This window comes from Etheostoma cragini, chromosome 18 (assembly GCF_013103735.1).
Source record: "Etheostoma cragini isolate CJK2018 chromosome 18, CSU_Ecrag_1.0, whole genome shotgun sequence".
In the NCBI taxonomy this organism is placed as follows: Eukaryota; Metazoa; Chordata; class Actinopteri; order Perciformes; family Percidae; genus Etheostoma; species Etheostoma cragini.
The window spans coordinates 13788537-13801900 of NC_048424.1; the positions used below are offsets into that span (position 1 = coordinate 13788537).

Genomic DNA, 13364 nt, shown 5'->3' on the forward strand with positions numbered 1-13364 from the left:
CTATTCAATCTCCCCCGCTGAGTTAAATTTAGTTTTGACTCTAATTTAGGTCGTTCTGCTCGTGCCTGATAGAGCCTAAGGCGAAGTCTCCTGAGCTTCAGGAGCTGGTAGAAGTCAATCTTGAGTTCCAGGTACAGTTTATAACTCTAAGGTTATGGAATGTGCATGTTATTCATGACAAATAACAATTTAAATCATTATCAACCATCAACCATCTTGCATATTGGTTGATAATTTGTGTGTTGCATTAATCCAAAACAGCACGTGTTGATTTCATGTTAACAATTCTCTGTAAGGAGTTTGCACGATTGCTGTTTCTATAAACTGTAATTATGGATATGATATGATTGTATTTTATGTTTCTTTCGTCCACAGAAGAGACTTGAGTCGCTGCTGTATAGCGATCGTTTCTTCAGGGACGACTTTGCCGTCGTTCTTCAGCCCTTTCTGAAACAAGCCGACCCCCCCCGCCTCCCGGTAATCTGTCCTCACTCTAAAGGCCACGTTTATATCAAAGTGGCAGAGGTGTCTGCTCTCAGGAGAGGAATCTGTGTGAAACATTGCACATTAATGATTGAATCATGAAGATCCCCGGTGTGACAGCTGTAACTTTTTAGGCGTTGTTAACACCACCAACACGCTCCACCACTAAATCCACACCACTTTATGTTTTGTCTCTCTGAGCAGAATGGGAAGATCGATATGACGTTCTTCACTCACGACTGCTTCCATTTCACCATTAAGGGGCACGAGGAGCTGGCCAAGGGACTGTGGAACAACATGGTGAACGATGAGTCACGCTGGTTGTATTTAATGGACCAGGAGGTTAAATGTCAACAATCCATTAGCATTCAGAAGGATTTATTATGTAGAAATGTCACAAAAGGATGAAAAATAACGAATGACTCAACAGGAATTAGCTGTAGATCACAAGCGTAGGAAAATGAAGGACTCAGCTTTTTAGCCACGCATTATTACTACAACTTCTTTTAAAAAAAGTACTTCAACATATTTATTTATATATTGCCAAAAAGAATTCCTTTTTGTCTTTCTTTCATTTTGTCTTTCTTTCCTTTGCTCAGTTTCAGCCTGATGGGGGAAAGATGACTGTGAGCAGCTTCTCAGACCCCATCAGTCTCATCTGTCCACCAATGGTAAGGCAGCTCTCTGTATGACAACGCTGTTGCACCACAGCAGCATGTCTTACTTGTGTCTTTAACCTGAAAGTTTGAGAAAACACCTAAACTCAACCAGAGTAAACCGACCTTTACTCTCAATAACGTGTTACAGAGAGCTGAACGCATTTTCCAAAGGACGTAATGTTTTGTTGTTGTTGTAATCTCCTATGTAATTTATAACGTGGAATGCAAATAATCTAGCAAATATTTGAAATATTCTTAAAATACAGTAATCACTCACGCTGTTGCAAGCAGCAAGTGATTTGAAATCTCTCTCTGTCCCTTTTTGCAAGTGCTTTAACATGCAACACTGATAGAAATAAGTCAAATAATTAAATAGAAATCAATGACATTTTAATCATAAATTAGAAGTTGGCATGTTGATTAATATCCTGTTCAGTGGCCTTCTGGATGATTGTAAATCAATGTACTAACTATGTCTTGCTTTGGAAATGTCCCCCATGATGTATAATTAAAGATTATGATCCTTTATTTGCTTTTACACATGCTTTTTTTCCATGTCCTATCTGTAGGAACAGCCGTACATCTTTACCCGACCGATTGCAGCAAAGTCAGGGCAGCCTCCGCTGCGGTCTGGCGCTCTGTCACAGGCAGCGTGCTTCCTGCTGCTCCTGCTCCTTGTGGGTTTTGCATGTCTCAGACTTCTGGAGCTTTTACTTTGCTGGACTATTTTACATTCATGCTTCTGCTACGCAGGTTCCTGTTGAGGTGATACAGCGGATCACCTGTCTTAGACATTGCACTTCTGTGGTCCTAAATGGCAGCAAACAGGAAAGGACTTAGGTGTGAAGCTCTGAAACCCCGTAGATAATGTGACAGTGAATGCTGCAACTTAAATATTTCAGCATTAGACGCAGGTGGAGGTGGAGTTGGTTGTTGGTGAGAAGTTTTCTCTGGATGAAACCATTGCTGCTCTAAGCATAAGGTTTGCTTTTTTGCTTTTAAATTTGAATTCATCATCCCTGAAGATGATTTACCTGCTTTGACTACACACTAACTCTGGGGACTATCTCCAATGTTTTCCCCACATTTGTAATGAGAATAATAATAATAATAATAATAATAATAATAATAATAACAATAATAATAGTAATAATAACGATATTCCGCAAGTGAAATTTAAAGGAGATGTCTGGTCATGAGCTGCTTTAACTACACTGTATTATCTAATATTAATTGCATTAGAGTGTGTAACAAGCAAAGCATAAAGTAACTCTTCTTTGACATGTGTACATGCTTATTACATTATAAACAACATTAAACTTCTTAGACATTGTCCAAAACTGAAGTAAATGTCTGTTAAGTGTTTTCTTTATGACAACAACAACATGTACAATGTGCAATGTGTTTGTTGAGCTGACAATGAAAATGTTTCAAAAAATATATAAAAATGGCCTTAGTCATAACATTACAAGTCATTTAGATGGGAGGCTGACAGGGCCTACATTCTAATTTCCCACAAGTGTGCATGCGCACACAGAGGAGCCCTATTGACCCTGATCAGCTCAGTGATATAAATTGAATGATGGAACATGATTTGTCATCCATCTTACCCACGCTAAACGTTACCAGAAAGATGTGACTTTTCAAACCAGAGACAATTTAGTCTCACTTCTGTTCCTCAGATCTCCAGTCTGCTGCTGCATGTCCACTTTCACGTCTCTGTCCTCCTGTAGCTGCATTTTATGTGCTCAGCACTAGAAGAGACAAAGCAATCCACCAGAGTGAGTTCATTCTGAAAAGAAACTCCCAATATTGTGCACGATGGTGAGCAGAGGAGTCATTGTTGTTAATGTGCACATAAATGATCATCTAACATAAGTAGCTGTGGTCATCTAGTAACGATTGGTTCCCTATTCATCTTCTTTTTGGTTGAAAGTGTACGCTACAGTATGTATTGACTCTATTTATTTAGTATAACTATGAGGGCAGGTGGAAGCTATACTAAGCCCAGCTCAGGCTCTCATACAAATTTTAATTTAGCTCTTGAATGGAAATTAAAACCTTGCAGGGTGTACTCAGCAAGGTAGGGCTGTAAAGAGAAGAATGGGATGGTTTTCTGAACCTCAGGTAAACATGTCTTACACAATACAGGCAAAACCGTTTGGACATTGACTATGAATGGGAGAGGTCCCCTTTAATGTGTTTATTTAGTGAAACTGTTCCCAGTATGTTGAAACCAAACACTTAAATATATAGATTTGTCACCAAAAATATATATATATATATATATATATATATATATATATATATATATATATATATATATATATATATATTTTCCTGTGTCCCAGTTTTTGGCCCTTTTCCTTGCATGTTGCAGCGGGCTGAATTTCAATCAGTTCTCGTAGCTGTTGAATTTCATAATTACCTTCTTGTTGCATTCAAAGAAAACCCTGTTCATGTTTGAACAAAGCCGTCCGTTGCCGGTTTATGCAGGACAAATATGGACCTGACGCTGTATTATCTCTCTGAAAGCGTAATGAGATCTTTGGGCTCTCAGTGGACGAGGGAGTGGGCAATATCAAACAGCACACAGTCACACCCGCACCTCGGAAACCTTTTGTTTATTCTTTTTTTATGAATGTGTCAGTATCAAAAGAGAAAATGACCTCACAGGCTCATGTACATCTGGGACTCAGCGCTTATGGGATTACCTGGAACTGTACCTCCAGGTCCATCAAGACAAACGTTAGGGGTTCACAAAAGTCAGTAGGAGTCATCCTCAGGAGATCAAGATATAACGACAGCTTCACATTACTGTGAAAACAGGTGGACGGTCAGAGAGGTTTATCAAATGCATGGCCCTGAAACACCGTATTATATATAACTGAATTCCATCTCATTTGGTGGTGTATAATTAGATGTATGAAATAATTGTGAATTAACAGTCTTTAACTGATAATCCATTAGGTGTTAACTCATCCCATGAAGTCAAAGTGATTCAGACATTTATTTACAACGAGCAACAGAAATTCCCACATCATTGAATCATATTTTGTATTTTTGTATAAAGTGTTGTCTTTAACTGTCATCTAAACAACTTAAATGGTCCAAAAAAAGACTATCCAGGAGTAATCCACCAACAACCAATTTCAAAAAGGTCATGTCTGTGGCACATCATCTTGGAGCTCACTATGTCGGATCAAGCTACATCCATAATATAATTACCAGTAAGCATATTGATATAGGTTATTAGCTATATAATTATAAGCGTATATTGTATTTTGTCTATCATGTCACATATCTTAAATTCAGATCCTATTAAGGCTCTGATAATAAGGATTAAATCTGCATTGCCTTTGGTTATGAAGCGTGTAAATGGTCTTTTTCATCCATTCATTCAATCTACCTCCTCACATGATCAGAGTAACAGCCATTACAGCAATCATTTTCAATAAACCGTCGCCTAGCAACGCATTCAGCTAGACAAGAGACATGATCAGCAAATACAGTATGATGATAGAGCTTTGTCTTGTGTGGGAACACAACATAATGGAGGCAGAGACATAAAGACTGTGCCTCTGTATTCAAATTGACACACCTGCTTGATCAGATTAAAGACATTTTCCAATAATACATGTTTTTTTGAAATAATCTTTTATGTCTTGTTTTGATCACTGAAAAATAGACTAACACTTTTTATGAATAAAATTTAAAAAATCTCAGAATCTACTGTATTAGTACACAGGGATGCTTCCATAGCTATATGAGGTACTCGAAACCTGTACACGCCCTGACAACCATCGAGGTATGTTCAGGTACAACAGCAATCGTTTCCCCCAGGATGACGTCAGTCCCCTCCCCACGCCGTCCTATAAATGCGGGCTCCGTTGCGGCGAGGTGTTGAGGACGAAGGCTGCCGGCTCGCGGGTGCTTCTTCAGGAAATTTAGCTCTCCAGAAATACCGAAAGGCGACTAAGTTTAGTTCAGGATGCGTCCGTAAACCCACCGGCTGTCCTTCAAAAGGGAAAATATCCCACATTTTGACATAAGCTTCGCTATTTTTCTATTCCTGGAGAGCTTTATGCGCCTCGTTTCCAATCATGATCGGAAGAGGACTGTTCGTTTTGACAATACTGTCCAACTGCGGTAAGGAAATGCTCCTTGAAGTTAAGTGACATCATGTGTAGGTATAGTTTTCTGAGAGGAATCCGCATTAGAGACGAGAGTGCCCGGGTTCAGCACCAAGGACAGCGGCACACACGCATCTCTGACTGCGGCGGAACATGGAGCCGATTCACCTGCACCTTCAGCACGTTTAACCCCCTGGAACTGAACCAGTCGGCGTGTTTTAGTGACAGTGAGAATGATAGATCTTTAGGAATGGTAGAAATAAAAATAATAATGGCATGATTCTTCTTTTCTTGATTTTCTTGCAGTTATGTCATTGCCAGTGAATCCAAGTCAGCTGGAGAATGAGGACGTAAAGGTAAAGCTTTTGTCATTATTAGCGGCATTTGAAGTATTCTTTTTTTATTCATATTAGTATTATTATGAAACCTGCTACTTAATTACAGTGTAAAGTCCGTCTTGCAACATTTAAAGGGCAAGCAGTGATTAGGAATACTTAAACCCAGCAATTTAACTCACTTAAGTACATTCTCTCCTAAGGTATGACTTTGTTCAAATCAATTCTAAGAGCATTTATGCCATGATTTTGATTATTGATTTTTGAGAGAGAGAGAGAGAGAGAAAAAGAAAGAGGTGTAGTTTCTAGAATAAGGTTAGGAGGGATGAGAATATGTGGACAATGTGTGAAAGAGGGACAGGAGTTTCAAAGATTGGGCAGGCTAAAGCAGAATGCTTTGAAAAGAAAATAATGAGTGAAAAATCATCATGCAAGTGGGATTGGCTTGACAATTAAAGCACAATGGGAGTTGAAATGATTTTGATCTCTTCTCTGAGAGTTTCACATCTTTGAATAAGTGGGCGAGGATAAGCAGCATCCAAAGAGAAGCAGATTGATTTTCATCTATAAAATCTAAATCTAAAAATCTATAAAGCTGTGAAGATTTATTCCCATATAGCCCTCACTCGCCAAGTGGAGGACTTTAAATTTGTTTTTTGTTACCAGAACATCCCTAATTCATTAGTTTACAGTTACATCAAAATAATCAGAATGTCACATTTTGTGTGTGTGTGTGTGTGTGTGTGTGTGTGTGTGTGTGTGTGTGTTTGTGTGTGTGTGTTTGCAGGTGATGGAATGCATTGTGGAGGCGTTGGCAGATGTGCTGTCAAGGCCCCACCCCAGGCTTGTCAGTCAGGAGTGTTTGGTCACCCTAAAGACAGGTGAGCCCCCCCCCCCAAAGACAGATACAATTCTGTCTAATCAAGTTCTCTCGATTTTGATAATCGTAACATTAGTTAGGGTAAAGATGATGTCTCCCTGTTTTATGTATTTCCCTAAAGGCTGAAATATAGTAAGTTTCTTACTGTTTTGCCCTGGAACGCAGTGTATTATGTTTTTCTTTTTCATGCGTTCAGTTTTACTGTTTTTTATATTTTAATTTTACAAACTTCCCCCCAGGCTGTCATTTCTATTTTAACGATGTATTACAATGATACAATGATACTTATTTAACACGAATTTTAAATGTGAAATTATTCTTTTGGCTGTGTAGTGAAGGCTTCTTCTGTATAGTTGTTTAAACACATCTAAAAATGAGGGTTATGCATGAGTTCAGCTTTATTTTGATCATAGTCATCTATCTTACCATCACCATCCTAGAAATTAGGACAAGGACTGACACAAATAACCTGTACCTGGAGCCCCTCTTTTCTAGGAGAACCAACACACACTCTCCTTTATTATGTAGAGCGCGATACCCACATCATCAGGTTAATGGATTGTTACGATGGCTGCCGAGTATAAAACTCACTCTGTTATATGCAGCGGGGTCACTAGCGCTGAGTAAAGACTATTCTGTTACACAGCCAGTGTATTACCTCGATGCTGATGTAAAAAAAAATCAATCTGGCATTACTCACGGAGCGTTTGCTGGTGAGAGAGCAAAACTGTACACCACCAGAGGGATGTAAAGAGAGGAGAGGAGAGGATACAAAGGGGAGTCAAAGTCATGGAAAGAAAGGGGAGAAGAAAGAAAGAAAGATCACAGACTGATATCAGAGCACAGCACTGTACAGTAGATGTCTCTTTTGAGCTCGCTGCGTACAATATGCAGTGCCGTTTGTCGGTCAGCAGAAAGTCCAGTGCTCACTGCGATTTACTTGGGGAGTCTCTGCGGGCCGAGTGATTAATTGTGCTATTGCATGGACAGCAGTACATTTCAGGGCAATTAACTCTGACGAACCATTGAAGCAAAATTGCTGAGCCCTATGTAAAAGTGAAAAGGAAAGACTCATACTGTACCTGTGTTTTACTTTGACTACCCTGCAGGATCCCATTACTGTCGTTAGTCTGTTCTTTTACAGTTCTTTTCTACTAGAGTGAGACATTAAACCACTCATTTGCTTCATTTTGATGTGTGTTTATGTACATTTGTGCTCATAAGTTTATGAACCCATGCTTAAGTTTATTAAAAAAATCATCTTTTGGAAATTTATATTAGTGAAAAATCCCTTTAAGGACACCAATTTTCTTTAGGAAATAAAGACAATGTTTTGTGTACAAATACACGTTCTTCCTTAAAACACAGGGGGCGTAATCATACCCACCCCATGTTAAATTTCCATAGAAGCAGGCAGATTTTTATTTTTAAAGGCCAGTTATTTCCTGGATCCAGGATACTGTGTATCCTGATAAAGTTCCCTTGGCCTTTGGAATTAAAATAGCCCCCCCCCACCCCCCTCCCCCCCATCACGTACCCTTCACCATACCTAGAGATTGGCATGGGGTACTTTCAATAAGTATCCCATGCCAACCCATTCCTAACCCAAACCTCTCAATGCAAATCAAACCAGCTATTAGGCTAACTGAAATAAAACCATCCGACCCGAAACAAAGTCATAAAACCATTCCAATGACTGTCAGTTCCCCTTTAACAAAGGGGTGTGTATACTTATGCCCCCCTGTGTGTTTGTGTGTGAGTGAGTGTGAGTGTGTGTGTTTGTGTGTTTTACTGCTCTGTTCCGATGCCCTACATGGTCTAGCACCCCAAATATCTGTCCAATATGCTTGTAATCTGTGAACCAGCTGGACCCTTCGGGTCATCTTGAACAGGCGGTCTGGATAATCCCCTGGTCTCCAAAAAATGCTGGTGAAACTGCCTTTAGCTTAGATCCAAACCGCAGGAACATCCTACCTAAGCATGTTAGGTGTGCTCCAGAGCTATCATCCTTTAAAACTAAATATTCCTTTTTAGATGCAACTTTCAGTAGTTTGGTTTTAATGGTCTTAATTAGTTTTTTTTCATTTAATATTTTGCTCACTTCTTCATTTGGTTTTAATTCATGCTTTGGTCCCTTTTTAATTCAGTTGTATTCTTACTTTTCAATGTTTTGGAATCCCAAGTATTATTCATGTGTCTGTTTTAATAGTGTTTATTGATGTCTTAATGTTGGATCTTTACCCTTTCTGCATAGTGTTTGCAGACATTGTGCTTCCACCTGGAATGCAACGTGTTATATAAATGAAGTTGTGCTTGCTTATTGTGCAGATGACAGGCTCGTTTCTGTTCTTCGCCATCATAACTTTCTGAAAGAGCTTCAGGAGATCGCTGTTCAAGGTGAGTCACAGATCGCACAGATGATTTCCAAAGTTTGGGTGCTGTGTACATGTATTGTGGTAAAGATAGAGGGCTTGAATGACATCTTTATAATTCCAGGTGGTCAGGGGAGAGCTCAGCTGCAGAGAGACGCTGGTGCTCCTGAACCGACCACTCAAAGTCCTCAGACTGCAGATGGTGAGAAGCTCAGATTCCTGCTTTTCTGCATTGTAATGCTGTTCATTTCATATCACAGTCCAACAACATTTCAGTCGGTTCCATTTTTAGGAACACCTCTAATCAACTTTTTAAAATGCACCAGCAGTCAATATGATGTGTTACTTATATCATGTCCCATTTTATATAGTTAGCAAAGCAAAGATGACAAACAGAGGAGATACGCTGAGGGGAATTTAATAATTTGTGGACAGAATATTAAATCCCATCTGACAGCACACATGGCTTTTTTTTTAATGTTAGTTCTGGACTCCTTGCAGAGCACACAGTGGACAAGTAGCACATATCAAATTGTATTGAAAGAGTTAAGGTATACAACAGACAATGCAGCATCTTCAAATATGTATCTCAAACATCTGAGGTAAAATGAAAAGATAAACACAAAGAACGCAGTAGAGATAATGTTGTAATTTGATTCATGACTGAGTATGTGTGCATTTTAGCTCTGTAATGTGTTTTGTTTGAGACGTCACAGTTCAGTTTTAAACAGTAATTGCAATATAAGGATATTACATTATGATACATTAACCTTAACATTCTCTTATGTGTATCTTATATTACTTTTAATGCTAATGAAGGCCTTTCAGATTATTGCCACTAATTCACACAATGTCAGATAGCTTTACCTGCTAATATTAGTTAGAGTGCAACTAACAGTTATTTAGTGATTCATTTGGTGATTATTTCTTTTAATTAATGTTCAGTCTAAAAATGTCCAACATTTTCAAGTTGTTTTATCTGAACAGTATTTAATTTACAATGATACAAAAGAGGCTGAAATGATCAAATATTTGACTTTTTTTAATTGAAAAATGACACAAAATGCCCCTGGCAATAAACTGTTTTCTGCTTTTGTGTAAGTGCCTTCTTTTAACATCACAGGAAAATCAATGTCAGTAAGTAGTAAATTAAATTCCTACCACTCCCATTTTTTTCAGATCAATCCATGTTGGAGGCTTTAGGAGGCCCAGGCGAAAGATCCATCCTGTCCCAGAAGAAGAAGACAGGAAATGGAGACGGAGAGGAAGACAAGGACGCCAGCTTGAGAGATGGAGAGTCACAGGAGGATGTCGCTGAAGAGGTGCAAGAGAAGAGGGGAAATGATGAGAACCCAGGAAGTCATGTCTCTGAGTCTGTGGATGAGTGGAGTGAAGGCAAGGCTGAAAAGAGGGAGGAAGAAGAAGAAGAATATGAAGAAAAGAGAGTTAATTCCGAGGAAGAAAACATGATCAAGGATAAGAAAGGCAATTAGATTTCTTCTTTCTTTATGCATGTTTGTGTTTTGTTTTCAATCGATCTGACTTAAAAAGAAACTAATAAGATGACAGGAAACATGCCAGCCAAGCCATATGTCATTTTATTCAAGAGATAAATTTCATCCAAGCAAATTAAAATATGTAATAAAGTTGGCCAAAGGCACATAGCAGAATCTTAATACAGGGAGAGTGTATTGCTTTGTAAATGAAACCACCTGCCACCACAGAACTGGGTGATTGATGGAAGTGCTTCCATCTTCATGATGAAATCAGTCCCCAGACAGGGAAGCAGGGCCAACATGGCTGGCACACTGACTGCACACCAACGGAAATGATCAAAGGTCTCTATGTCCCAGAATTCAAATGAGCTGGTGTGCTTGGTCACAGCTGGAATCATTCACCACAATCTGCAAGACCGCAATGAAGATGTAGCTTACTCCATCTCCAGACCTTTAAACAGATTAACAGAGAATTTTTTTTTTCTGAGCTATACTGACAAAGTAAAATGAAATACTATCAAAGGAAACCTCTGGCAAGTCATCTGAATGCTCCAGTCATGCTGGTAATTATCATAAAGCATAGCTAGCAAGCTAAAAGCCAAATAGTTGGCTAGCCGGGGTCGACGCTGCCAGCTGGCAAGAAATATTTCATCACAAGAAGTGGGATCTTGCTGATGGTGGAGAGTATTCTGCCGGTGGTGTGATAGGTGTTGGTAAGGACATAGAGGGGGAAAAAAATCTCATTCTTTTTCTGTCATATTTCCAGGTGCTGGGTCTGGTGAAAAGAGAAATGCACCCAGATTCAAATCAAAAGAGAAGAAGTTTGAAACAGACGATGAAGGGGAGACAAACAAGAGATCTGCATTTGTATCACATAGACCTAAACAAGAAGAGGAACAGGAGGAGGAGGAGGAGGATGAAGGGGAGATGAAGAGAGAAAGTAGGAAGGAGAGCTTGAAGCGATGGACCAAGAGGGGCAAGCTAATGCCAACGAAGAAGGTGCAGGAGTTCAACAGTGAGCAGAAAGTGCCACATCACTCCAAAGAGGTCCCAGAAGAAGAAAAGAAGAAGAAGAAAAGAAACACCCAGAGGAGTCAAGAGGAGAAGGAGCTGCAGATGATCGCTAAAAGGGGACCTGAGGAGAGGAGGGTGCTGGAGGAAGAGGGCAGCGCCAGCCGGAAGGCAGAGGTTTGCTTTCCATCCCTTTATCTCCCAACAAGTGTTGGGACTTTATGAAACGACATGTTGGAAAATATGTTTATTTGCTTACGGAGAGTTGGATGAGAAGATTCATACCTTTTTTCGTGTTTTTGAGGTTTATATGAAGCTACTGCCTGCAGCTAGTTAGCTTAGCTTAGCATAGACTGGGAAGAGCTAGCATTTCTACATCGATAGTTAACAAAATCCAGCTATCATTACTTCTTAAGATCACTCATTAACATGTTAAATATGCATGTAGGCAAGAGATAGTCTGGCCCATAACCTCTTGTTAAACTGCAACAATTGTTCTTAAAATTCAGTTTTTGTATGGATTAAACAACATAATTGTTAATTATTAAGCTTTAGATGTGGTGGTAGGGGGATTTCAGACAGAGACAGGCTAAATGTTTCCAGTCTTCATACAAAGCTAAGCTAACCAACTGCTGGCACTAGCTTCATATTCAGTCTACAGATATGAGAGTTCTAATCCATCTTCTCACCTTACTCTCGTCAGAAAGTGAATTAATGTTTTTCCCAAGTTGCATTATGCATAACAAGGCTAATTCTCATTGTTTGGTAGTGCTGAACAGCCTGGTTTGCTAGCTCAAGCCTAAAAGCTGATTAGGTTTCTGGAAAAAAATAATGAAGCAGAATCTTTTCAGCTTGAATCCCACAAAGATACAAAATGGCTCAGCGGCTGTTCGGCAGCATGTTCAAAGTAAGCTTTTTAAACAGTACCAGCGTTAATGACCACAAACTATTCCACATTTGCTGTAACATTGAATCTATAGGAGGTGATTATTGTCATAATGTGTCCTTGGTAACAGCAAAAAAGGCAGTACATGGAAGCTGAGGGTGCAAAGATGTGTTTAGAGCTGTGGTGCATGAAATGTTTGCACATATATATAGGATTGTTTGCACTCTAACTATCCTTTCCCCACTTGCTGTCCTCTCATTATCCGCAGGAGCCAGAAATTGAAAGCCTGGCAGCCATCGAGTCAGAGCTCGAAAACGTTGCCCAGAAACTCCATGAGATGCGGCAAGGCTGAGAAAGAAAGATTGGATGAAAAAAAAAAGAAATTTTGACACTGCAACCTCCTCTGCCTCCTCGTCCTCCTCCGCTATACCAGCTGCCTAGTTTCCACAAAGAGCATTTGAATATGTTACAAGATTTTATCTTTCGCTATTTTTCTGGAGGATGCGATGCACACACTGCTACAGCCTCCCTTGTGACATCCTGTCCCTCTCATAGATTAGCATAGATGCACATTGCAGTTAGACATGCATACTGTACTAAAAACAAACAAATGCACAAGTTCTGTGCATTTGAATACATGCATATAATACACATGAAAAATCTTTGTCGGTTAAGGTAGACAGCTTGTTTTACTTCCTTTTCTCTGACATCTCTCTCTTTCTGCAGATGTATCCGGTCTGCTTTTGAAATTCATTTAACACTGCACATTGATTTACATGAACAGTTGAGGCACATGCAGGTAAACACACACTGACAAAGTAAGGTCAGACAGTAACAGCATGTAAACAAAGCTCTTTCTGGGATGCTTACTCACTTATGGAGAAGCGGAAGATACTTACTTATTATAGATACATTTGATTCTAATCAAGCCAAGGCAATAAATGAGCATTTATAGCAGATTGATGAATTGTAATAAATCTATGTAAGAAAACCAATAAATTGAGACGTTTAACTAGAAATCTCTGTTTTGGCAAATCATTTCAATGCCTCTAAAATTAAATATTTGCATAGAATGATCAATGCAATAAACTCAGTGTACTTACAACTGT

General features: G+C 39.2%; 2 protein-coding genes across 2 annotated transcripts in view; both read left to right on the forward strand.

Annotated features, from left to right (window-relative positions):
* Positions 1-2240, forward strand: part of si:dkey-177p2.18 (phospholipase B1, membrane-associated) — a 6996-nt gene extending 4756 nt beyond the window's left edge. Inside the window, exons 12-16 of the mRNA XM_034899736.1 lie at positions 50-131; positions 376-477; positions 688-783; positions 1083-1154; positions 1712-2240. Of these exons, the coding sequence (XP_034755627.1) occupies positions 50-131; positions 376-477; positions 688-783; positions 1083-1154; positions 1712-1906 (547 nt within the window). The 3' untranslated portion in view covers positions 1907-2240. The remainder of the gene's footprint in view (positions 1-49; positions 132-375; positions 478-687; positions 784-1082; positions 1155-1711) is intronic.
* Positions 2241-5020: 2780 nt separating this feature from the next.
* Positions 5021-13274, forward strand: chga (chromogranin A). The gene is made up of 8 exons (XM_034900153.1): positions 5021-5291; positions 5582-5631; positions 6398-6491; positions 8819-8887; positions 8987-9067; positions 10036-10347; positions 11125-11546; positions 12524-13274. Exons 1-8 carry the CDS (start codon positions 5246-5248, stop codon positions 12605-12607), a joined length of 1158 nt encoding a protein of 385 aa, XP_034756044.1. The 5' UTR covers positions 5021-5245; the 3' UTR covers positions 12608-13274.
* Positions 13275-13364: the final 90 nt, after the last annotated feature.